This window comes from Myxocyprinus asiaticus, chromosome 15 (assembly GCF_019703515.2).
Source record: "Myxocyprinus asiaticus isolate MX2 ecotype Aquarium Trade chromosome 15, UBuf_Myxa_2, whole genome shotgun sequence".
NCBI classification, from domain to species: domain Eukaryota; kingdom Metazoa; phylum Chordata; class Actinopteri; order Cypriniformes; family Catostomidae; genus Myxocyprinus; species Myxocyprinus asiaticus.
The window spans coordinates 32137551-32160728 of record NC_059358.1 but is presented as its reverse complement, the minus strand read 5'-3'; the positions used below and the strand labels follow the sequence as shown (position 1 = coordinate 32160728).

General features: G+C 38.1%; 1 protein-coding gene across 4 annotated transcripts in view; it reads left to right on the top strand.

Annotated features, from left to right (window-relative positions):
* LOC127452849 (tax1-binding protein 1 homolog B-like) overlaps window positions 1-23178 on the top strand; it is a 44010-nt gene that overhangs the window by 16923 nt on the left and 3909 nt on the right. For 2 of the 4 annotated variants that reach the window (XM_051718639.1, XM_051718638.1), the window contains exons 3-18: window positions 7500-7602; window positions 8090-8280; window positions 8406-8564; window positions 9049-9197; window positions 11080-11170; window positions 11833-12018; window positions 12372-12581; window positions 13262-13408; window positions 13738-13989; window positions 14587-14742; window positions 14870-14939; window positions 15060-15175; window positions 15253-15378; window positions 18303-18389; window positions 19077-19260; window positions 21202-21353. In XM_051718639.1, the coding sequence (XP_051574599.1) occupies window positions 7500-7602; window positions 8090-8280; window positions 8406-8564; window positions 9049-9197; window positions 11080-11170; window positions 11833-12018; window positions 12372-12581; window positions 13262-13408; window positions 13738-13989; window positions 14587-14742; window positions 14870-14939; window positions 15060-15175; window positions 15253-15378; window positions 18303-18389; window positions 19077-19260; window positions 21202-21353 (2379 nt within the window). The remainder of the gene's footprint in view (window positions 1-7499; window positions 7603-8089; window positions 8281-8405; window positions 8565-9048; window positions 9198-11079; window positions 11171-11832; window positions 12019-12371; window positions 12582-13261; window positions 13409-13737; window positions 13990-14586; window positions 14743-14869; window positions 14940-15059; window positions 15176-15252; window positions 15379-18302; window positions 18390-19076; window positions 19261-21201; window positions 21354-23178) is intronic. The other 2 variants (XM_051718640.1, XM_051718641.1) reach the window with 2 other exon arrangements.

The following is a 23178-nucleotide window of genomic DNA, read 5'->3' as shown; positions in this document are numbered from 1 at the left end:
GAGTTGGAATATCTGTGTGAATTGGCTTTTTTGAGATTGTGAGGTTCGTGGCATCGAATCTTTGAATGTTTTTTTTTTTTTTTTTTTTTTTGTAAGGTAAAGGAATGTTTTGGGTTCAATACAAGTTAACCTCAATCAACAACAGGCATAATGTTTATTACCACAAAAGAGTAATCAAAAAGTAAGTTCACAAAAATTGCGGTTACAGTAAGACATTTACAAATGAAGTGAAAGGGTACAGTCCATAAACATTAAAATACACACCGTTTCAAAAATATAGTCATAAAACTTAAACATTATAAATGTGAAAATGATTTTAGTGTGATAAAAATGCTTACTAAGCTTGTCAGTGTACAGTTATGTATTTTAATGTTTATAGACTGGCCCTGTTCACTTTCGCTGTAAGTGCTTACTGTAACCATGATTTTTGCTTTTTGAAGGGAGGGATGATTCTGGTCACACCACAAGGGATAGTGAACACTCTGGAACTGATGTAAAAAATATCTGATAGGAGACGCCACTTGCCAGTGAGTCCGCATAATGTGGGCGATCCTAGTGCACTGGAACTCTCTACACACTCTCACATCGAAATCCTAAGAATTCATACGACTTTTATAAGTTTGGCTAATTTGTACGATATCGTACGACTTTCACTACAGCCAGTGATGTTGCTGGACTTAGTTTCCATCTAATACGCGACAATTACTTGCTTCTGTCACACACAACAGCTTCCTATCATGTTTACACCCTCTACTGATCAGTTAGGTTTAGATAAGGGTAAAGGGCAAAATATTAACAAGCATGTCCTTTACGCCTCATGCGCCAAACTCGTGCTTACTTCCGCATTAGACATATGGGTATTTGCACGTGATGAAATCGTACAAATTTATACGAACAAACTCGTACAAAATCATACAAAATAGTCAACTCGTAAAATACGTACGAATTTTCATGAAACTGGGTTGGAACTTTCGGAAACAACATGCCGACTTCCTGTGTGATCATGTTGCTCAAATACCCACCCCTAAACATCACTTTAAACAAAATGTGCTTGTTTATTTTACATGTGGGTAAGACGGCACCTTCCTGTCAAAATGGGTTGTTCTTAGCTGAAATAAGCTGCAGTGTGTCTGGCTATGTAAGGCTAGTGTGTAAAGAGAAACGAGAACATTGATGCAATTCCCTCATTACCTGTAGTATTGCAAGTTTGCCCAAGAGAACAACAGAGTGGTTATTTAATATACAGTAAAGTGATTTACATTTACTTCTAAATACTTTTTCTTACTGCCTTTTTCTGACCCAATTGGGATCTTTGTTTATGTTCTAAATTATAATGGAATTTACTTCATTATCATGTAGTAAACTGCTTTTTGATGGCAGTGCCTTCATATACCCTGAAGGGAAGGCATGTTCCTCCAAAACGAGTTGATGGACTGACGCACATTTGTCTGCACCCAGAGACACAAAATAACCTCTGGCAATGAAGGGCACAAGATCATAAATCTTAACATGGCTCAATCTGTGTTGACAGACAAAAGGCAGCCATGCCAAACACCAGAAAATTGCAAGACCTGTTCCGTGAGTCATTTGCCTAGAGCTCAGCTGTAGTGGCAGGTAGTCACAAGGCTATTATTGCCACCTAGTGTTGAGATTAACTTATCCTACCTGAACCGCAATGGTCTGGCAACCTAATGAAAGCAAAGATGGCATTACATGTTTTAATTGAGAACGATTGAGCAAATTAGTTGAAATCAGGAAATCGTAATATAGAGTTATTCTGGAACAAACAACAGAAAACTCCTATAATGCTCAGGCATGTCCCCTTCTTACTCACCATTATATTTCAGCCATAGCATTTTTTGTGGTGACATCAGATTACCAGGCAACTGAAACTCTCCTCTCCATAGGGGCATTTTAAAGGCTTTGAAGGAGACGTGGCTCTTTAAATGAGGGCTATTGTTTCTTGTTTGAGCAGGCATGCTGCCTGTGGCTCTTTGAAGTTGGAATGGTTACAGAGAGTCTAGTTGAAAAAGCTGTGAACGTCATGTTTGGATTGTCAAGACATGCTATCAGACGCACTGTGGAGAAGTGAACACTGCTTTATAATTATCCTGTCATAGCAGGAGTTGTTCTCTGTACTGCACCCTGATATATAGACCCACTGTACCTAATGCTGCATGGAGCCAGCACAGACCGAATCATGGGCCAAATCAGTGCGTCATTTAGAATCAGGGACTTAGGTACTTTCACACAAACACTGGAATCTTTTGTTGTGGAGTTTTATTTTCTTATTATTGGCCCCCCAAAATTTTTTTGAAAATTATGCCACATTTAAAATTGTCATTGCATTAGATTAAAAAAAATAAATACCATTATACAGTATCAAACCAAGTGCCATCTGCAAACAAATTATGCAAGACCTTTTTCTCTGAAAATACTTCACTTTCATAGCCATTTGAATTATACCAATTGTATTATATTTATAATTATATTTAACTAACTGGTCCCAAGGATTTTTTTAGTGGCTATAAGAAGTTATCATCCCTCAAGTTCACACAGATGTCTTACAGATTAACCACAGGTGTAGTTCATCACAGTAACTAATAGGGTCTGGGTAAAAATATAGATTTTCAGATTAATCACGATCTTTATCGTGATCAAATATCAATTCTTATTCTCCCAAGATCGATCTTGACTCTATAAGCAACCCTCAGCAATGCAAGTAAATAACTTGCATACGTGACAAAATTTCACACTATGAATGTCTGTTATTAGCCACTGGCTGGTTAATTTTCAGATTTTACTCTCCAGTGATTTATATTTATATTAAAATGGACATTATTCAGTGACAAATGTACTGCGTGGACCTCGTCTTTGGACTTACATTACACGGAATGGGTCAAACCAAACTTTTACCTTCAACATTCAGTGAAAGGATCTCTGTTCTGAACAGCGGTTCTGAATATGTACAAATTTTCATGAGACTGGGTTGTTCAGTCCAATATTTACCCAGCGCTGGGTTGCCAATTGGGTTATTTTTAACCCAGCCAAATTTAGAGTGTTGTTGCTGTTCATTATTTTAATTATATTTTAATTACTTTCAGTCATCATTGGCATGGTGGATGGGTAGAACTTGCTGGTATCATTGAACTCATTCTAAAAAACAAAATGCAATAAGTAAGCTATCTATCTATCTATCTATCTGTTCACAGAGTTTCATTTTATATGGCTTATTTTATTAATTTGTTTTCTAACATGAGTTCTGTGATACCAGCTAATTCCATCTATTCACCAAAATGCCTTGCCAGTGATAATTAATGGTAAATATAATTAAAGAGAGGAGAGATACCCAGAAGAACGACGCTGAGTAGCTGTCTGTCACGTTATTTAACCGAGCAGGTCAGAGTAAACTGGTCAAGGAAAACCTCATTTGATTGGTTAATAGAAGCAGGTAGACCCGCCTTCCCCCTCAAGCTTGTAAAACACTGAGTGAGAAATTCGTGCCAAAAGTGTGAGCGCAACAAAGGGAAGACGTATACAGTATATCGGATTATTTCTGGAAAGTATTTATGCCACATTTGCAGTAGTTTATTTTACCCATACAGACTGATTCTACGTGGTGAATCCGTTTAGCTGTTCATTACACCCTTTATTTGCATATCGCTGATTGCAGGTTTGCAATGTTTTTGGCCATGTTTAGGTGCAAAAACAGTGCCAAAAATTGTAAGCATGAAAAAAGGAAGTCAGAAGAATGCACACCAAATTTGCTTAGTGTTAATAAGCAATTACAGATTCACAACACATGAATTACACTTATGCAAAGCATTGAAGTATTGCTAATATTTCTTTCTTACGCTTGCAATTTGATTTACGCTTTCACAAAGCTTACTCTGTGCATAATCAATGGTAAAATATCCATCGCTAAAATCTCATGAATGGCAAATATATGCAAGAGTTTCTGCATTACCATGACAACTAATGTGGACATGATAGCAAAAGCGACTGTAGTCTGAACAGAAAAATCTGATCTGGCCACAAATAACTTGAAGTTTGAACAGTCATTAAAAAAAATCGGATTTGAGGAAAAATCGATTTTTATCTGCAGTGTGAACAAAGCCATGCGGTCGTTTGTTTCCGACACGTGTAGAGCTAAGTTGACCCCGGCAGATCACATTCAGACAGCTTTGACACACTTTTCATGGAACAAGCATTTAATTGTTATACATGTAGTTCTTAATTTTTAGGTTTCAACTTGTTAATAATTTGTGTTAAAATATGTAGATGATATGAAATTTCCAACAGTGACAGCTCGTATTATTTTACATGCAAGTTAAACATTAAAGAAAATACAATTGTACTTTTTAAAATTAATTTAGCACCCTACATTTTTTTAGAGGTTTAAATGTGATTAAAATAGTTGTAAACGGAATAAAATATAAAACATACACTTTCACGTGTGTGTGTATAAATATACTGTAGTTGCACCCCTACCCCATCCCTGTTTAGTGCTCAAAAAATCTGCTTCGTTTAACTATTAACTATAACATGATGGGTGAATGACATGAGAAGATGGTCAGAGGTGTCGTACGAGATATTTTTAATGACTTTGTGTGATCTCTTGGAGTTTAATGAGCACAGAGGCACATCAGTATGTCCACAGCTTGAAGATAGGATCTTGTGTATTTGTGAATGAAGTACTCTTGTTTTAAAATCTGCTCGCTCTGCTTTTAATTATGACATCACCTGAACACTTTAAAATACTCATGATAGCTTTTGACAACTCTAAATCCTGTAAATCCACTTCGCTAGCTAAAAACACTTTGACATCAACTCCATAGAGATATATATAACCGCAAGAACGGAAGTTCTGAGACAACATTTTCAAGATGGCTGCGCGCTAGTGTCTCTGGCGCATAAGGCTAATACTTTTTAAAAAGTGATTATTGTAAAGTAAACAAATTGGCCCACATTCACTTCCATTGTAAGCGCCTCACTGTAACTTTTAAAGAAAAGTACGGGCAAGTCAAAACGCATTTTTGTGGTAATAAATATTATGCCACACATGCTGTTGATTAAGATTAACTTGTATTGAACCAGAAATATTCCTTTAAAGAGACAGTACCATTACATGTTCCACATATCAGTGTAAACACTTGTAAATAATACAAATTATACAGTAATACACACAATAAATATGTGTAATATGTGTGCAATTTTAATACATCATATTTATTAATGGAATACATTTTGGAATATGTGTATTTTGTACATGCATTTTGAACACATGATGTTTTGGTTGAAATGTGTGCTTATGTTACCTTTCTTCAAAATAAACAGCACTTGGTTTGATATGTTGTTATTCAATGCAATGCCTTTCATATATTTTTAAGTGTGACTTAAGTGTCCAAATACTTTTTTGGAGCCACTGTATATGTTTTCCAAAAATCATATAAACTCAGTAGAGTTGAGTTTACTGTACTTTATAATGTTTGCTGAATTAGGTTCTTGCTGGTATTGAGATTTTATTCTTATTTTTATTATTATTATTTTATTTATTTAATGTTAACAATAATGATAAATAAAGCAAAGAATGATTTTTATATGCTATTTTCCAAAATTGTCAAGTAATTAATCATTACTCATGTTCCTCTATTTTAACATGTGCACATTATTCTATCCATTATTCTCACCAACGGTAGCTTGTTCTGAAATAATCTTGTGTAGTTTCTCATGTCTGGTGACCATCCATCTTTTCTCCTGCTTGCCGTTCCCTCCACAGACCTAAATGAGAGACATACAAGGGCGTAATTTTGTCCTCCTTCACCCCAAACGTCTCTAATGAGTGGAGTTTGTTCCAGGCTGTAATGACACTCCGTATGGGCCATACCTTTAATGGCTTCCTGCTCTTTACAACTCCAGCACCTCGAGCAACTTTCTTGTACAATCAGGGGATTTCTGAAACACTAATGTTATTGTGGACATGGAAGACAGCTGTATGGATCAAGCAAACAAGCTTTTCTTATTTGACCGTGCTGCATGAGTTAACATTTTTCACTGACTAATGTCACTTCCAGGATTGTATAGATTTCCCTTGTAGATGCTAATAGTAAGTAGTAGGCTTGTTTAGCGTGTATGTTGTGTGCTTGTGTATGTGGAGAAAAGCAGCCAGTCTGGTGTGAGTCTGATTTTGTTTGACAGTTTTATGACAGAGGGCTGAAATTATGGATGTATTTTCTGTACTCCCCCCTCATCAGCCATCAGTTAACAACACATAAAATTCCTATAATTACATCTCGGTTTCCATTCTAAAGTATGTATAAAATTTTCACCTATTTTCTTCTTCCTGTTAAGGCTGAGTTGTATCCGCGCTCTCTCAACCGAACGTATTCGTGAGGCTTTGGCGAGAAACACGTCGCAGCAAGAGAGTTTCACTTGCCCCCGTAAAAGCAGCAAAGGCTGTGTTTTTACTCTCTCATCTCGGAAGCTTTCTACTTGGCCTTTATGGAGATTGGGAAAATACATAATTTACCCAAGAATTTAGGAACATGAAAATGAGTGAGTCAGGCAATGGTCAAGACCACATCAGCCTGAAGACGCATTTACAGACTTTCCATTAGTCTGTGTATGTGGGACAATCTACATAAACACTTAACAAATTTATAGCTTCAGACTTAATAAAGACTGCTTTATTTTGTCTTAAATTAACTTAAGAGGAATAAGTACAAAAGTGTTTAGTCACACAATGCAAATTATATCAACATAACTGTATATTTGTAGCACCTGTACCATTTTTATTGTTTCTAGTGCATCATAATAATTTGATGTCTGATTTAACTTGAGGAGTTATAGATTTTAAAATTTTAGATCCAAGCTTTAGTCAGGGTTCCCACGGTCATGGAAAACCTGGAAATATCAGAAAATATTACAGTTGTGTTTTCCTGGCCTGGAGAAGTAATGGAAATTAACAAAAAGAAAGTTAAGGATTTTCTAAAATAAATATAAATTTTTCTATGCTCTGTCTAAAATATTTCATTGGTTAGAAATTGCTCTTGTGTGGAGTAAATTTATAATTTATAAAGATTTATAATGTCAAAATAATTAGCATATAAAGAAGTAAATAATTATTAAAAAGAATTTACCATGGTTTTACAACAGTAACCATAGTTTAACTGTGGTAATTGTAGTAAAACCATAGTAACGGCAAAATTAACAGTGGTTACTACTATATTACTATAGTAAAACCATGATTACTGTATAGGTACTACAGTATTACTAAAGTAAAACCATGGTTAAATGTATCAAAAATATGGTTTCTACCAAAAAACATGGTTACCACAGTTATAATTACTGCAGTCATGGTTACTACAATATTACTACAGTAAATCCAAGGTTCATTTTGAAGTTATTTTTTAATACTTTTGAGATCTGTAGAGAAGACATTTTTACTTAGTTTGATCACACTTGAGTCAGATATGCTCAAGTCTCTTTCTTTGTCACAGGTTGGTTGGAGTACTGCTCGTGACTACTACACGTTCCTGTGGTCACCTCTTCCAGACAACTACACTGAGGGAATCGCGATCAACAGATCTGTGGTCTTCCAAGGTAAAATAACATGGTCTGAAATGGGTTTCAAACAATCATTTCTTCAGTGAATACACTGCCAAAGAGAAGGACCCTCAAGATGTGTGTTTAGTTTTTAAAATGTAATGACGGATGCAGTAAAATAGGAAACACTGCAGCCTCTTATTAGGAGGCTGAAGTGTTGATGGGCCAGTTTTACTGGAGTGGTTCAGGTCACATACTGGAATCTTTGTGAGGGATTAGAGGGTTTATGTGGCATGAGCCAGGATTACTTATAGGCGATTAAGAAAATATACCATTGAATTAATATTAATGGATATGAGCCTATCATAAGGCTCCAGTGGTATAGTAAAATTGACCATGTAAATGATGGGCTTTAGGATTTGTTTATTAGTCCTACAAAATATGTTGTTCATCATTTAAAGTGATGCTTGGGAAAGTATTAGCGGCTTGATTTCCTGCAAAGATAGGGCTGTTATCTAAAGTCTGATTCTTGGGGACTGTGCAGGTTACTATGTCCCGAACGATGATGGCGAGTTCTACCAATTCTGCTATGTGACGCATAAGGGAGAGATCCGTGGAGCCAGCACTCCATTCCAGTTCCGTGCTGGCAGCCCCACAGAGGAGGAACTGCTGACAATGGAGGATGAAGGTGGATCAGACATCCTGGTTGTCACCACCAAGGCCAGTTACCTGGAGGTGAGGAGATTTGTTGTTTAATTTATAAACTCTGAAGATGTTGGAACACACACGTGCAGAAATTACACATTTTGTATCAGTTTTCCCATGCCAGGTTTATCACATTTATTTCTTTTCTCACCCAGCAAAAAATGGAGCAAATTCAACAGGAAAAGAAGGAGCTCTTGGAGACCCTGGACCTGCTGCAGAAAGAGAGGAATGAACTGAACGAGGAGAAGAATAGACTACAGAAAGAATACGAGCAGGAGCAAAAGAGCAGCGCTCAGCTCAGGAAAGATGTGCAGGTGAGAGAGAGAAATAAAATGGGATGAGTCAAAAAGACAAGGTTCAGGTTTTTTGCTCTGATTTGACTTGATATTTTTGAAATAAGACTGGGGGGTTGTGCAGTGTTCATAAAGTATCAGCTCTGAGTCAAAGCTGCTTTAAATATGAAAACAAGCACACCCATTCCTGGCTGTTAATTTTATGACCGTGTTTTTATATGTTGTTTTATGTGCTGCTAAAATAATTCTAAAAATTCTGCACATGAAGTGGTACTGCAGAAGAGACTGGAGTGGGATTAAGAGATCTACTTTTCCCATAAATAATGTTTGCAGATTCTCAGAGACCACACACAACCGTAACTCAAGAGCCAACAAACTATTCTGCAGTTACTCCCATGCTTTCTGTAGCTGAACATCAGCTGTGAATACAACATGCTTATGTTATGCTTATATCACTTTGTGTTTCCTCCCTTATCTATTTGTGTGTGTGTGTGTGGGTATGCAGGAGTTACAGCTCTCTGCCCAGAGCTTGCAGGTTGAGAGAGAAGAGGTGAAAAGGAGAATGGATGAGAGTACTGCTCGACTGCTGCAGTTAGAAGAAGATCTGATCGGAGTCACCCAGAAAGGCCTGCAGAAGGAGACCGAACTAGACTGGTGTGATTTCTTTCCATATTGACATATCAGCCACAAAACAGTCGATCAGACTCAGCTTCTTCGATTACAATAACAAACCATGGAACTGTTTTACATTTCATTATATCAGAAGATTAGTTGATATCATATCTTTAGATTAGACTAGAAGGCCGATTAGAAGATCCATTTCTTAATTTGAGAACTTGGACTGCTGTTTCTTTAATGTTTTTTCGATATGTTCATTGCTTGCTGCAAATAGTTTGGCTGAATGACTCATACAGTGCATTTATAAAGTATTCAGACCCCTTCAGTTTTTTCACATTTAGTAAAGTTGCAGCCTAAAATGCTTTAAATAATATTTTTACCACATCAATCTACACTCCATACCCCATAATAACAAAGCAAAAAACAGATTTTTGATAACTTAGCAAATTTATTAAAAAGAAAAAACTGAGGGAGCCTGGGTAGCTCAGCGAGTATTGACGCTGGCTACCACCCTTGGAGTCACGAGTTCGAATCCAGGGCGTGCTGAGTGACTCCAGCCAGGTCTCCTAAGCAACCAAATTGGCCCGGTTGCTAGGGAGGGTAGAGTCACATGGGGTAACCTCCTCGTGGTTGCGATTAGGGGTTCTCACTCTCAGTGGTGCGCGTGGTAAGTTGTGTGTGGTTTGCGGAGAGTAGCATGAGCCTCCACGTGCTGCATGGAGAGCCACGTGATAAGCTGTGCGGATTGACTGTCTAGAAGCGGAGACAACTGAGACTTGTCCTTCGCCACCCGGATTGAGGTGAGTAACCGCGCCACCAAGAGGACCTACTAAGAAGTGGGAATTGGGCATCCCAAATTGGGAGAAAAGGGGATACAATAAAAATAAAAAATAAAAAAAAACTTAAATATTATATTGACATAAGTATTCAGACCCTTTGCTATGACGCTTGAAATTTAGCTCAGGTGCATCCCATTTCTCTGGATAATCTTTGAGATGTTTCTACACTTTGATTAGAGTCCATCTGTGGCAAATTTAATTGATTGGACATGATTTGAAAAGGCACACACCTGTCTATATAAGGTCTCACAGCTGAAAATACATATCAGAGAAAAAACCAAGCCATTAGGTCAAAGGAACTGCCTGCAGAGCTCAGAGAAATGATTGAATCAAGCTGGCCGCCCGGCCAAACTGAGCAATCGGGGGAGAACGGCCTTGGTAAGAGTGGTGACCAAGAATCCGATGGTCACTTTGGTTCAGCTCCAGAGATCATGTGTAGAGAAGGGAGAAACTTGCAGAAGGACAGCCATCACTGCAACACTCCATCGATCTGGGATTTATGGCAGAGTGGCCAGACAGAAGCCTCTCCTCAGTGCAAGTCACAAAAAAGCACTTAAAGGACTCTCAGACTGTGAGAAACAGGATACTCTGGTCTGATGAATCGAAGATTGAACTGTTTGGCCTCAATTCCAAGAGTCATGTCTAGTGATAACCAGGCACCACTCATCACATGCGCAATACCATCCCAACGGTGAAGCATGGTGCTGTGGGGGTGTTTTTCTGTGGCAGAGACTGGGGGACTGGTCAGGGTTGAAGGAAAGCTAAACGCAGCAAAATACAGAGATATCCTTAATGAAAACCTGGTCTAGAGCGCTCAGGACCTCAGACTGGGCCGCTGCCAAAGGTGCTTCAACTAAGTACTGAGTTAAGGGTCTGAATACTTAAGTCAATGTGATATTTCAGTTTTTTCTTTTTAATAAATTTGCAAAATTAGCAAAAATCTGGTAGAGTGTAGATTGAGGTGAAAAAAATAATAATTGAAAGCATTTTAGCATAAGGCTGCAACATGACAAACTGTGAAAAAAAATGAAGGGGTCTGAATGTTTTAAGAATGCACTGTATCTGTTCTGATTTGACAGCCTGAAGGATCGAGTGAAGAAGTTAACCTTGGAGAAAGAGGCTCTTGAATGTCAACTGAAGAATGAGAAAGATGAGAAGGAGCTTTATAAGGTAATGCTACTTGCTCACTACCTCATAATTTATGCACATCACTGTTGGTTTCTCGAGAGAATTGAAACCCTCATAGTTGAAGATATGCTCTCCTTGTCTCGACATAACTCTCTTTTCCTTAATCTAATTAATTTACATAAAAGTATAAAACAAATGCCAGCTTTGAGCTTTTTTATTGAAAAAGCTAATACATTTGTCAGTGGAGAAGGGGAATACAGACCTTCCTTGAATCAACAGTTGCTCTTTTCCTAATTAGTCTAACTCACTTTGTAATTCTCACTCTCCATCACTCACTCTCCTATCCCTTCATTCTTGTGGCGGGCACAGGAACTGGGCATTAACATTGGGCTGTAGCCTCGGAAACACAGCTGGCCCACACTTCATAGCAGCTGCCTGGGGCAGAGAAAGAGAAGGGTGGGGGTGGAGCAGAGTCGCTGCTCTCTTACTGCTGCATTATAATTACGTTAAGTTTGCATATTTCCTCACCAGGCGGAAATACACCTCTTAGTAGAGCTGTATGTGAATAATTGGGGGCTCACAGCTTTGCTAGTTTTCTGGATCTGCACTGCTAGTTTTTTGTGCCATGTGCCCAGGTTATTACACAGCAAAGCTACAAAGAGAGAGATGAACCGTCTACTTGAATCATCTTTGTGTGTGTTCAGATTCACCTGAAGAACCGGGAGCTGGAAAACACGAAGCTGAGTTCTGAACTGCAGATGCTGAAGTCTGTGGATGTGAATAAGGAGAACACCATTGCTCAGCTGAAAGAGGAGCTCATTAGAGTCAAAGCCTGTCTGGCAGAGAAAGACAAACAGTACCTGCAGCTACTGGCTAACAGTTCACCCTCGGTATAAACACAAAAAACTTCTGCTTAATATACATGTTGGATATTTTAGTGATATATCTCAGTTCAAAACACATTATTATGGTCTGAACCGTGGTGTAGTTGTTAACGCACATGCTCCAACACCTTGAACCGTGTTGCTCATGTGGACTATGAAAGTTCAAGTCTGGCTTGCATAATTTCCTCCATCTCTAGACCACCACCGCCTTTTCTCCTTTTTTTTTTTCTGTCCCTATCAATAAAAGTGGCTTAAAAGTAAAAATAAATTTAAAAAAACTTCAGTATGGATTGGAAAACAGTTGAATCTTGTATTGTTATTTTGTAAAGTTTGTAATTTTCTGTGCATGCATTTTTCAGAGGGAAAGTGCTGCTCTTAGGGAGCAGCTCAGGCAGAAAGAGGAACGGTTGCGTGACTACTCCAGCACCCATGACCGAAGTATGACCGAGCTTTACCGTGTCCGTCTGGAGGTCGAGTCATTCAAAAAGGGAGAGGCAGAGGCGCGAGCTGAGTGCAGCCATCTGGAAAAGCAGCTGGAAGAGATGAAAAACTCAGCCCAGCAGGAGGCGGTAAAGAGATGCCCACCTGTTTAATTTTTTGATTATGTTTATGGAAAAGTGACCAGGCTACGATTACACCTCTGACATGAACACCTAAGTCCAGTTTACCTTAAATTTGCTGTTAGCGATTTTAGCGCTCTGAAGCTTTGACATAACTGAGCCTTTGAATCAGCCACGCCCCCTCATTCCAAAACCCCAACCTCCAAAGATAATTTTGAGACCAAAACAGAGCAAAAGAGCAGCATTGTTTTTTTGCTATGGCTGTCAAATTCAAAAGTGGCACAATAGCGCCCTCAGCTGACAAATATCAGTGATGACAATCATATCGTCAATGATACAACACTATGAGAATGAGCAAAATGATTGACAGGTGAAAAGCCTACGTGGTCTGCAGACACATTTTTGTTTGCCGTTTACAAAGTCTACAGCTGTCACAGAGACCGGTGAGATATCTCAGGACACTTATTTCATAAATATCACATTTTTTTGCATACTTTTTCATGAAAAAAATCATTTACAGCACCTTTAAGCCCAGTATGCCTTAGTCAAGAAAGCCCATAATGTTCAGGGATTAAGTCTATACCACAGACTACACACACTGTATTCCCAAGTAATTAACTAAGAAATGTTACAAACTGTTTGATGTATTTCTTTAGCAATTAGCACTGAATGATCACTGTTTCTCTCAGCAGTGTAAGGAACAAGGAGAACACCATTGTTCAGAAAATATGGAGAAGACCATTGCTCAGCTGAAGGAGGAGCTCATTAGAGTCAAAGCCTGTCTGGCAGAGAAAGACAAACAGCATCGCCTGCTACTGGACAGCAGTACACCCTCGGTACACACGCATCTCATATATTTTAGTGATATATCTCAATTCAAAACATATCGTTATAGTCTGAGCCATGGTCTAGTGGTTCAGTGACACAAGTTAAAGTCTGCCTTGCTTCAATCACTGATCCCGTCTCCCCACTCTTTTTCTATTGTTTCCTACATTTAAACAACATAAAAAAAAAAATTCAAACATGGATTGGTAAACAGTTTAGTCGGTTTGTGTTTGCCATTAGCTTTGTTAGCAATAGACACACTGGTATGTGTTCATGTTTGTGTACAGTATATGTTTGTAGTCACATACAGTAAGTGCAACTTTTTGTGTGTGTTTGTTAGGGGGAAAGTAAAGCTCTTCAGGAGCAGCTCAGGCAGAAAGAGGAACAGTTGCAAGCTACGCAGCAACAGGTGAATATGCTGTCAGCTGAGCTGCGCGACTCCTCTAACGCCCGTGACAGAAGCATGGCCGAGCTCTACCGTATCCGTCTGGAGGCTGAGTCCTTAAAGAAGGGACAGGCTGAGGCCCACGAAGAGTGCAGCCACCTGAAGAAGCAGCTGGAGGAGATGAAAAACTCAGCCCAGCAGGAGGCGGTAAAGAGATGCCCACCTGTATTACTTGTCATGTTTATGGAAAAATGACCTGGCCAGGATTACACCTCTTACATAAACAAGTCCAGTATGCCTCAGTCAAGAAAGCCAGCAGTGTTCAGGGATTCTATACCAGTGCTATTATAGTTTTGTTTTTATTTCTATTTTGTTTTCAATTTGTCCTTTCAGTGTAGTTTCGCTTTCGTAAGGTTTAGTTTAGTTTTCATTTTTTCGATGTTTTCTAGTTTTGGTTTGTTGTGTATTTATTTGTTGTGTATTTATTTTTTATTTTTGTTGTATTTCAGGGCTGCCAAAGTTAATGTGTTCACTTGAATAATTTAAATACTGTACGTTTAACGGCGTTCATTTTCTCAGGGCTGTTTAGTGTTATTGCGATCTAGTAGCATTTTCATGTGTAATGAAGGCAGTTTGTAAAGGTTTCATATTATATTTACTGTGTATCAAAAAAAAAATAAAAAAAATAAAAAATTGGTCAGTTGTATTATTTTAGTAATAGAGTCATTAAAATGTATTTTAGTTCAGTTTCAGTTTTTCCAAGTGTATTAATTTTTTTTTTTATTATAATCTTTTTCTCAACAGTGTAAAGAATTTGAAGAGTCTGCTGTAACGGAACTGCAAAGAGAGGTTGAAGATCTACGGCTCAGACTGCAGATGGCTGCTGAACACTATAAAGATAAATATAAGGAATGCCAGAAGCTACAGAAACAAGTGACCAAGCTCACTGAGTTGCAAGGAGTGAGTGAACGCCTCTCACATTCACATTTTTTCTCACCACGCATTGCAACTGTATAGCTGTTCCACCATTGTGTTTTTAGTTGTTTGCTAGTTTTTATACTCAGCCAACTGTTTGGTTTTGTCTCAGGTGAAGAGAAGTCCAGGGTCTGAACCAACAACTGGTCCTTTGTCTGCCAGTCCAGAGGCATCTGCACCAGGTTAGTTTATACTGAATGTGTACCAGTTTAGGTGTAGAGTCCGTTGTAATATTAGTTGGAGGGAACGCAGTCTCAGAACTTTGAATGGACATGCTGTTGTGTTCCCTGGACTGCTAACAGGAAGCCCAGGTACATCAGACGCAGTGCTAGATGCCATCATCCAGTGCAAGCTGAAAACTACAAGCAAGGAGCCAGACAAAAATGACAAATACAGAAAATACAAACAGATGCTTAGTGTAAGTAGATTTCTCTTTATTTCTCTGACATAATGGATTTGCCTAGTATATCAAAAGCTTAGCATACTTCCCTGCAGGAGGAGCGAGAGCGTTGCAGCACGATGACTGATGAGCTCACAAAGATGGAGGTGAAACTAAAGGAGCAGATGAAGACCAGTGAGAGTCTGCGAATACAGCTGGCTGCTGAGGAGGATCGTTATAAGGTCAGCATCACCTACTGGTGTAGAGTATTACACACCAATCACACCTCAGTTAAACAATCAGTTCCCTTTAATCCATTGGGCCAGATTGCATGAGACGGGTTTAGAGCACATTTGTGATTTACAAAACCACAAGGAACATTTATGTCGGCATCTTGAATGACATTGTTGGTTGAGTGACGCAATAAAAATCAGATGACAACCAAAACCCAAGCACAAGCAGAATGAGTTTAGGTGACCACTCTCCTGGCAGATAGATTTCCATCAGGTCTAAGGGGCTGTTCAGATCGAACGCATACTTGCACTAAGAAAAGCTAGGAGCACAATGAATAAAACACAACACAAGTGTCCCAAGATGTGTTTTTAAAATTCTTGTTAACTTTAGAGGCGCTGTCTAAAAACAGCACTCCAGCGTAAGATGGTGAAAAAATCGTGATGTGGTGCAACGGTCAAAGACGTCTGCCAATTAAAAAACAGTGCAGCCAGATGCAAAAGTGCATCAGTGTGAACGGCCCCTAAGACTGCATTGTTTGTTTGGATTATAGCCTGCTTTAAAGTCAACTTGAAATCAAAATTTAGCCCATTTACTTAGATCACATTCCTGGTGTTATTGTGCAGGATTCATATTTTCACGTTATTGCAAAGAAAAAAAAGTTTATATTCGTAATCTTTCATCAAAATGTAATAACTTGCTCCACCTCTGTAATGACTTTCCTTTCGACTAATGTCACCAGTCCCTCTTATTTTTCAACTGCTCACCCTCCAAACAACCTTTTATGTAATGCACACATCTCAGTTCCTTTTGCCATTATTTTCTAATAGAACATGCTGTGTTATTTTGAAATGCTTCGCATTACAGAATTATAATTGCCTTTGAAATGTTCAGATCTGGGTCTCTACAAAGGTTAGCTGTGCTATTTTTATTTAATCTGTTGCAAGTTTTTGTTTAAAATGACACTGATCAGTACAGACGGAGGAAACGTGATCACAGATAAGCAGTCCTTCAGATGTTCTGATAACAGATTCAAGACGACCTTAGTACCATTTTCTCTCCACCGTTTACGTCTGCTCTGACTCAAACCCGGTATCATTGCATTGGCACAAATGCACTTGACAGTGTTGGTTTATGAGCATGTCAATGAGGAGACTGACTTTTACTGCTGTTTACATGAGACATGGAGACAGTGGAGGAAGGACAGTTGGAAGTACTGGGATCAAGACAGGATAATGCATCTGCTGGCTGCCTCCCTGCGCAGCAGGAGACAGAGCAGGAACTTCTGTTTAAGTAGTAGGGTCATGTTCAGATCAGTGGTAGTTTTCAGGCTAAAGTTCACTGTTTCAGTGCGTGACTCAAGTGGTCATACCAAGCTAAATGTAAATGAGTGATAGAGAAGACATGTTGTTGCTTAAGAGGAAGATTTCTGCAAGCAAGCAAATAATTAATTGAAATTACTTGGTGTAAAGATTAATCCCTCAGCATCAGTTGCAACAAGTTTGACGGCTTTTTTGATTATTTCTTTATTCATGTTTTTAGCCAATAAATGTCATTATTGCTCGCTCTTTGGAATACTGGCAACACTTTACAATCAGGTTCCATTCGTTAATATTAGTTAATGCATTAGGTATCATGTACAAACAATGAACAATATATCTTTACAGTATTTATTAATATTTGTTAATGTTACATAATAAAAATACATTGTTCATTGTTAGTTCATGTTAGTTCATAGTGCATTTACTAATGTTAACAAATACACATTTTGATTTAAAAAATGTATATGTTGAAATTAACATTAACCAAGATTAATAAATGCTGTAAAAGTATTGGTCATTGTTAGTTCATGTTAACTAATGTTGATAACTAATGTTAAAGGAATATTTCACCCAAAAATGAAAATTCTCTCATCATTTACTCACCCTCATGCCATCCCAGATGTGTTTGACTTTATTCTGCAGAACACAAACAAAGATTTGTAGAAGAATATTTCAGCTCTGTAGGTCCATACAATGCCAGTGAATGATGATCAAAATTTTGAAGCTCCAAAAATCACAAAGCAAATATAAAAGTAATCCATTTGACTCCAGTAGTTAAATTTATATCTTCAGAAGTGATATAATAGGGGTGAGTGAGAAACAGAACAATATTTAAGTCCTTTTTTACTATAAATCTCCACATTCACTTTCAGATGTGAAAGTGGAGATTTTGAGTAGAAAAAGGACTTAAATATTGTTCTGTTTCTCACTCACCCCTATTATATCACTTCTGAAGATATAAATTTAACTACTGGAGTCAAATGGATTACTTTTATATTTGCTTTGTGATTTTTGGAGCTTCAAAATTTTGATCATCATTCACTGGCATTGTATGGACCTACAGAGCTGAAATATTCTTCTACAAATCTTTGTTTGTGTTCTGCAGAATAAAGTCAAACACATCTGAAAGTATGTGAGTAAATGATGGGAGAATGTAAATTTTTGGGTGAACTATCCCTTTAACAAATTAAACCTCACTGTAAAGTGTTACTGGAATAATTGATTCAAATGGGTCAATTGCTGCATTCAGCCATCAAATATGTTTGTATGACCACTATACCTTAGAATTGACAGTTGTTTTGTGCTTGTTTCATGTCTCTCGAGTCTTAACTTTTTTATTAAAATAATTTCAACTACAGTATTTCATGTCTATTTATTTATTTTGCAAGTTGCTGTGTAACAGGCGAGATATTGTGCAGCCAACTAGTCACTATTGCAAAATATACCCCTTTGGGGTGATAGGAGACCCCAACCATGTTAGGTTTATTTTGCAATAAAAACTGGCTGACTAGACATAGGCCCTTTCACATAATTGATAGTGGCAAGCTTTTGCAAGACAATTTCTTTGTGTTCAGCAAATAAATATCAATATTAACTGAACTTTTGCTTTCCAGAGCCAGGTGTCGGAGAAAGGCCGGGAACTGAAGGAGCTGAAGGACAGTCTTGTTGCATTGACCAAAGAAAAAGAGAAACTGGAGGGGGTGCGTGCTTTTATTTTCATCTTTCACAATCTCTGCCTGGCATCTAAAAGTGCTGTTGATTTCGTTGCTAGTTTTTTTTTTATTCTCAGGATCTGGTTTGGGTTTAACATATCTCTCTAATTGGTGAGCAGTGCAAGTGAGTGCTTATTTTCCATTCAATTACCCTGGACCACAGAGAGGGATGCATAGTGGAGGTATTACACAAAACTCGACGCTCGAGATGCAAAATGACCCAATTTGAGGTTGAGACTAAATGAAATTGGCGCCTGCAGAAAACTTCAATAAAAGGCAGAGATCTGCCTCCCTTTGAACAGGCAGAGGAGTTTTAATGAAGGGCCTAATTAAACTGCTTGTGCGACAGTGGCGACGAACTCTACAATGCTGCCACTGCTCGCTGTGGTGAGTGATGTGTTGTCTGGACTCAAAGATGGAGGAAAGGAGGAATAGAGGGATGGAAAAATGGGACCTGATTATTGTCAATACATCACTCCTGGCCTTAAATTAGGGATTTCTCTCAGTTTTGTCTCCTCTGTGCCAATTTCACCCAGTTTAGTTTTTCTTTAATTTACATTTAATTTGCAGTTGAAATGTTTGGATAAGGTTGTTAAATGTTGGTTTCGACAACTGTTCTATAGCAGGCTTCGACCAAGCCAGACACTAAACAGTGTTTTCTATGTGTCATACTAGGAGTTGCAGAGGAGTGTCAGCAGGGAGGAAGAAAACGGAAAGAAAGATGGCAACCTGGATGTGCAGTCAGTTTTCTTGCAGTACCCAATGCCATACCCTCAGGATGACCCATCTCCCCTGCTGGTGCCCCAGCACCCCTCTGAACTGATGTTTGGGAACCCATACTCTTCAACTGACTCCCGGGGTATCTATATACCTATGTCTATTGATTTGATTCATCTCTTTGATCTGAATGAAGAAAAACATGTATAAATGATGAAAGAAATTAGAGATTGGGTCTTTGGCCCTTGCATCATATCCCGCATTGTTTTTTGAGCATCCTGCCACGAGCTTTGCATTTTTAAGATGATGTGTCAAATTAAAAATAAAGTTTCTAGACCCTTGCATTTTGTTCCATTCCGTTGCACTTCGTCTAGCTTTCTTTGAAAGCAAGAACGCATCATATGTAAATGCCCCTTGAAACCTGTTGATGCGTAACGTCACTTTGCTTAAACTAATTCACATTTACTATATAGTCTAGTCCAAAAAAAGGTTAATAATGTTGACAAATTATACAGATGTTTAATTTTTCAACATTATTAATCATTTTGAACAGTAGACTATATAGTAAATGTGAACTCATTTAAGCAAAGTGACGTCAGGCTCGTGGGTGGGACGCATGAGCTTCAACTTCCTAACTGTTCATACATGTAAAAAGATTTATATTTTTGGCATGTTAACTGATGAATATAAACGTGAGAATTACTAGTAATTTGAATACATTTCCTGTTACTTATAACTGCTCAATACAACTTGGTGGTCTAAAATTTGTGAAACCAACCTATTCTTTCTCAACTAAACATCAAAACAACTGTATAACTCAAGTAAACAACAATAATACTCCTTTACTATGTTTTTAAACAAAATATATTCTGTTTACTAGCATTTCTTGACAAAGTCACAAAGTTTGGTTTCCATATTAAAACCTATGTGGCATTTAGCAATTACTATTTACCTCCCCTCGTTCAAAACTGACCCGAATGCAATAGGAGAGTTAAACAATGGCCATACTGAAATTAAAATAGTGAGGAACGCAGTAGGGTTTACTCCAGGATGTTTTCTTTGGCATTTACATTTGGGATGTGCACAACTATATATTTTTAAAATCGACTAGTTGGGGGGGTTGCCTGAACTAGAAGTAGACTGATATATCGGTTTAACCAGTTAATCGGTACCGATAGTTGCTTTTTGGAACTTTAGGTTATCTGAAAAAATATATGCCGATAGTTGCCGATATTTTATTTTAATTTCCCCCCTTATTTTCTTTTTATTCCTTATCAATAAACCTCATCAGGTTAAATATATACATACAAAACTCTTCATCTGGTGAATCCATAGGATATAAAAAGCTTCATTTGGTAATATATAGAACATTGTGCCAGAGCCACATCTCTATAATTTCAAAATAAAGAGTCCCCAGTGTATTTTTTGGGCTTGTTTAAAGTAAAAAGTCCCGTGTTATGCACCAATTCTTAATTTCTCTGATTATTATTGGGATTTTGGTTGCACAATCAACTGCTTTTGGGATTTTATTCATTTTGCAGCCTCGATGTCTGTGCCCTTCATAGTAAGGAAAGAATAAGATATTTCTTATTGTTATATAGATCGATTTAAAAAAAACAATTACAATCAGCCGATAAATCGATTATCGGCCTTTTCCACAACCTTAGTTACTGGTATCGACAAAATGCACTATCAGTCAAACTCTAGCCTGAACGACTAGTCAACTAATATGTCTTAAGGAAGCCCTGTATAATTAGACTGGTTTCAGGTTCACCTCACCCCAAATGGGTGTGTTTCTTAATAATGATTTTCAATATAGTTTTAGATGAAAATCATCAGGTAATGAATGATTTGTAAGCTTAAATTCCACCGGGTCAAAACTGACCCGCTATTGCACAAGGTGTATGCAGATTCTGAATGCAATAGGAAGGTTAATGAGATTGTCACCTAGAAATGTGTTCTCAGTGATGTATGCCATCATGCACTCCTGGTTTGTCACACATTTGTTTGAGTTTCAGAGTTTTTCTTAATTAATGGAATCAATCCAGATGTTAAGGCATTAAAGTGTTTCCTTACCTGATAGATGGAGCTGATGGAGAGTTCTCTGATGACCAAATGCCCCGACTGCCCCCAGTTGGGCTTCTATCCTGGGACAGCAATGTGGTATGCATACAGCCCTCCCGTAACCTCAGTCGCCCTGATGGACTGGAGGAACAAGAAGAGCTACAAACCACTGTGAGTTTGTTACAGCTACCTCCCATTAGAGTTGATATAGAGGCAGAGGTGGGTAGAGTAGCCAAAAACTGTACTCAAGTAAAAGTACAATTACTTGAATAAAATAAATACTCAAGTAGAAGTAAAAGTAATGATGTTAATAATTACTTGAGTAAGAGTAAAAAAGTATCCAATTAAAAGAATACTCAAGTAGCTAGTAACTAGTTACTTTCATATGTAACATAAAAGACTTTTTGAATTTTTTGGGGGGATTTTTCCCCTTTTTCTCCCAGTTTGGAATGCCCAATTCCCAATGTGCTTTTAAGTCCTCGTGGTTGCGTAGTGATTCGCCTAAGTCCGGGTGGCGGAGGACGAAGCCCACTTGTCTGAGGCCGTCAACCCGCGCATCTTATCACGTGGCTTGTTGAGCGCGTTGCCACGGAGACATAGTGCGTGTGGAGGCTTCATGCCATCCACCGCGACAACCATGCTCAACTCGCCACGTGCCTCACCGAGAACGAACCACATTATAGAGACCACGTGGAGTTTACCCCATGTGACTCTACCCTCCCTAGCAACCGGGCCAATTTGGTTGCTTAGGAGACCTGGCTGGAGTCACTCAGCATGCCCTGGGATTCGAACTAGCGAGCTAGCGACCAGGGGTGGTAGCCAGCGTATTTTACCACTGAGCTACCCAGGCCCAACATAATGGACTTTTAATCTCCAATATTCCAAAACATAAAACATATTTAACAGGTATTACAGAATAATAATAATAATAATAATAACAATTTAATAATAATAAATATTATTATTGGAAATTCTTTCATCATTCACCCTCATGTTGTTCCAAACCTGTATGACTTTCTTTCTTCAATGCAACACAATTAAGGAGATGTCAGACTGAATGTTGGTCTTATAGCCACTATTTACTTTCACTGCATGTTTTTTCCTTCATATTTTAAAAGGGAATGGTGACTGAGACTGTCAGTCTCTAACATTCTGTGTAACATCTTTTGGGTTCCACCAAATACAGAAAATCACACAGGTTTGGAACAACACGAGGGCTGAAATTATAACAGAATATTAATTTATGGTTGGGACTATCACTTTAAGAACGCTTGTCAGATCTGGACGAATCTATCAATTACAAGAGAAGTTTGGAAACCAGTTTCTACTAATTATTACGGTGAAAAAGTAGCCTATTCCAGAGGCTTATGGTGAAAAATGTGAAAAATAGCTTATTCCACAGGCCCAATCATATATAATGCTGAATAAAAAGAAGCAAGACCATGCTTTATTAATGGCTACCTCTGCTATTTCACAGCTTTTTAAAGTCATGTATGGATTCTTAGTTCAGTGTAGTTACAGTATTTTAAGTATAGAAAGAATTTTGATAATTAGTTCTGTATCTTATCTCTATATTTGGAAGCATGTTAGGCTTATTTAAGTTCAGAGCTTGTTCTCTGTTGTCCATGAGAAAAACGCGGCACATCTGTCAAACACAGTTGCTGTGCTCCAGTATTCACACACACACACACGCGATAGGCAGAGCAAAATGCATTTACACTTAACGCGGATGTTTACATAGATTTATAGAGTAGGCACTGATATATTTCAGCACTGATATAAAAATATATACTTATAAACTGAGGTCATAAGAGCCCATAGTTACAGAATCACCCTGAAAATGACCATCACCACAACACAGACAAGCTTACGTTATCACAATCGCCAAAACTCACCGCAACAAGTTTTCTTAAGTTGGAGCTGCAAGTTTAATCTTGAAATATCAACTAGTCTTGCTGTAAAATGAAGGCATTGCTTGATGAAAGTGTTTGTTTTG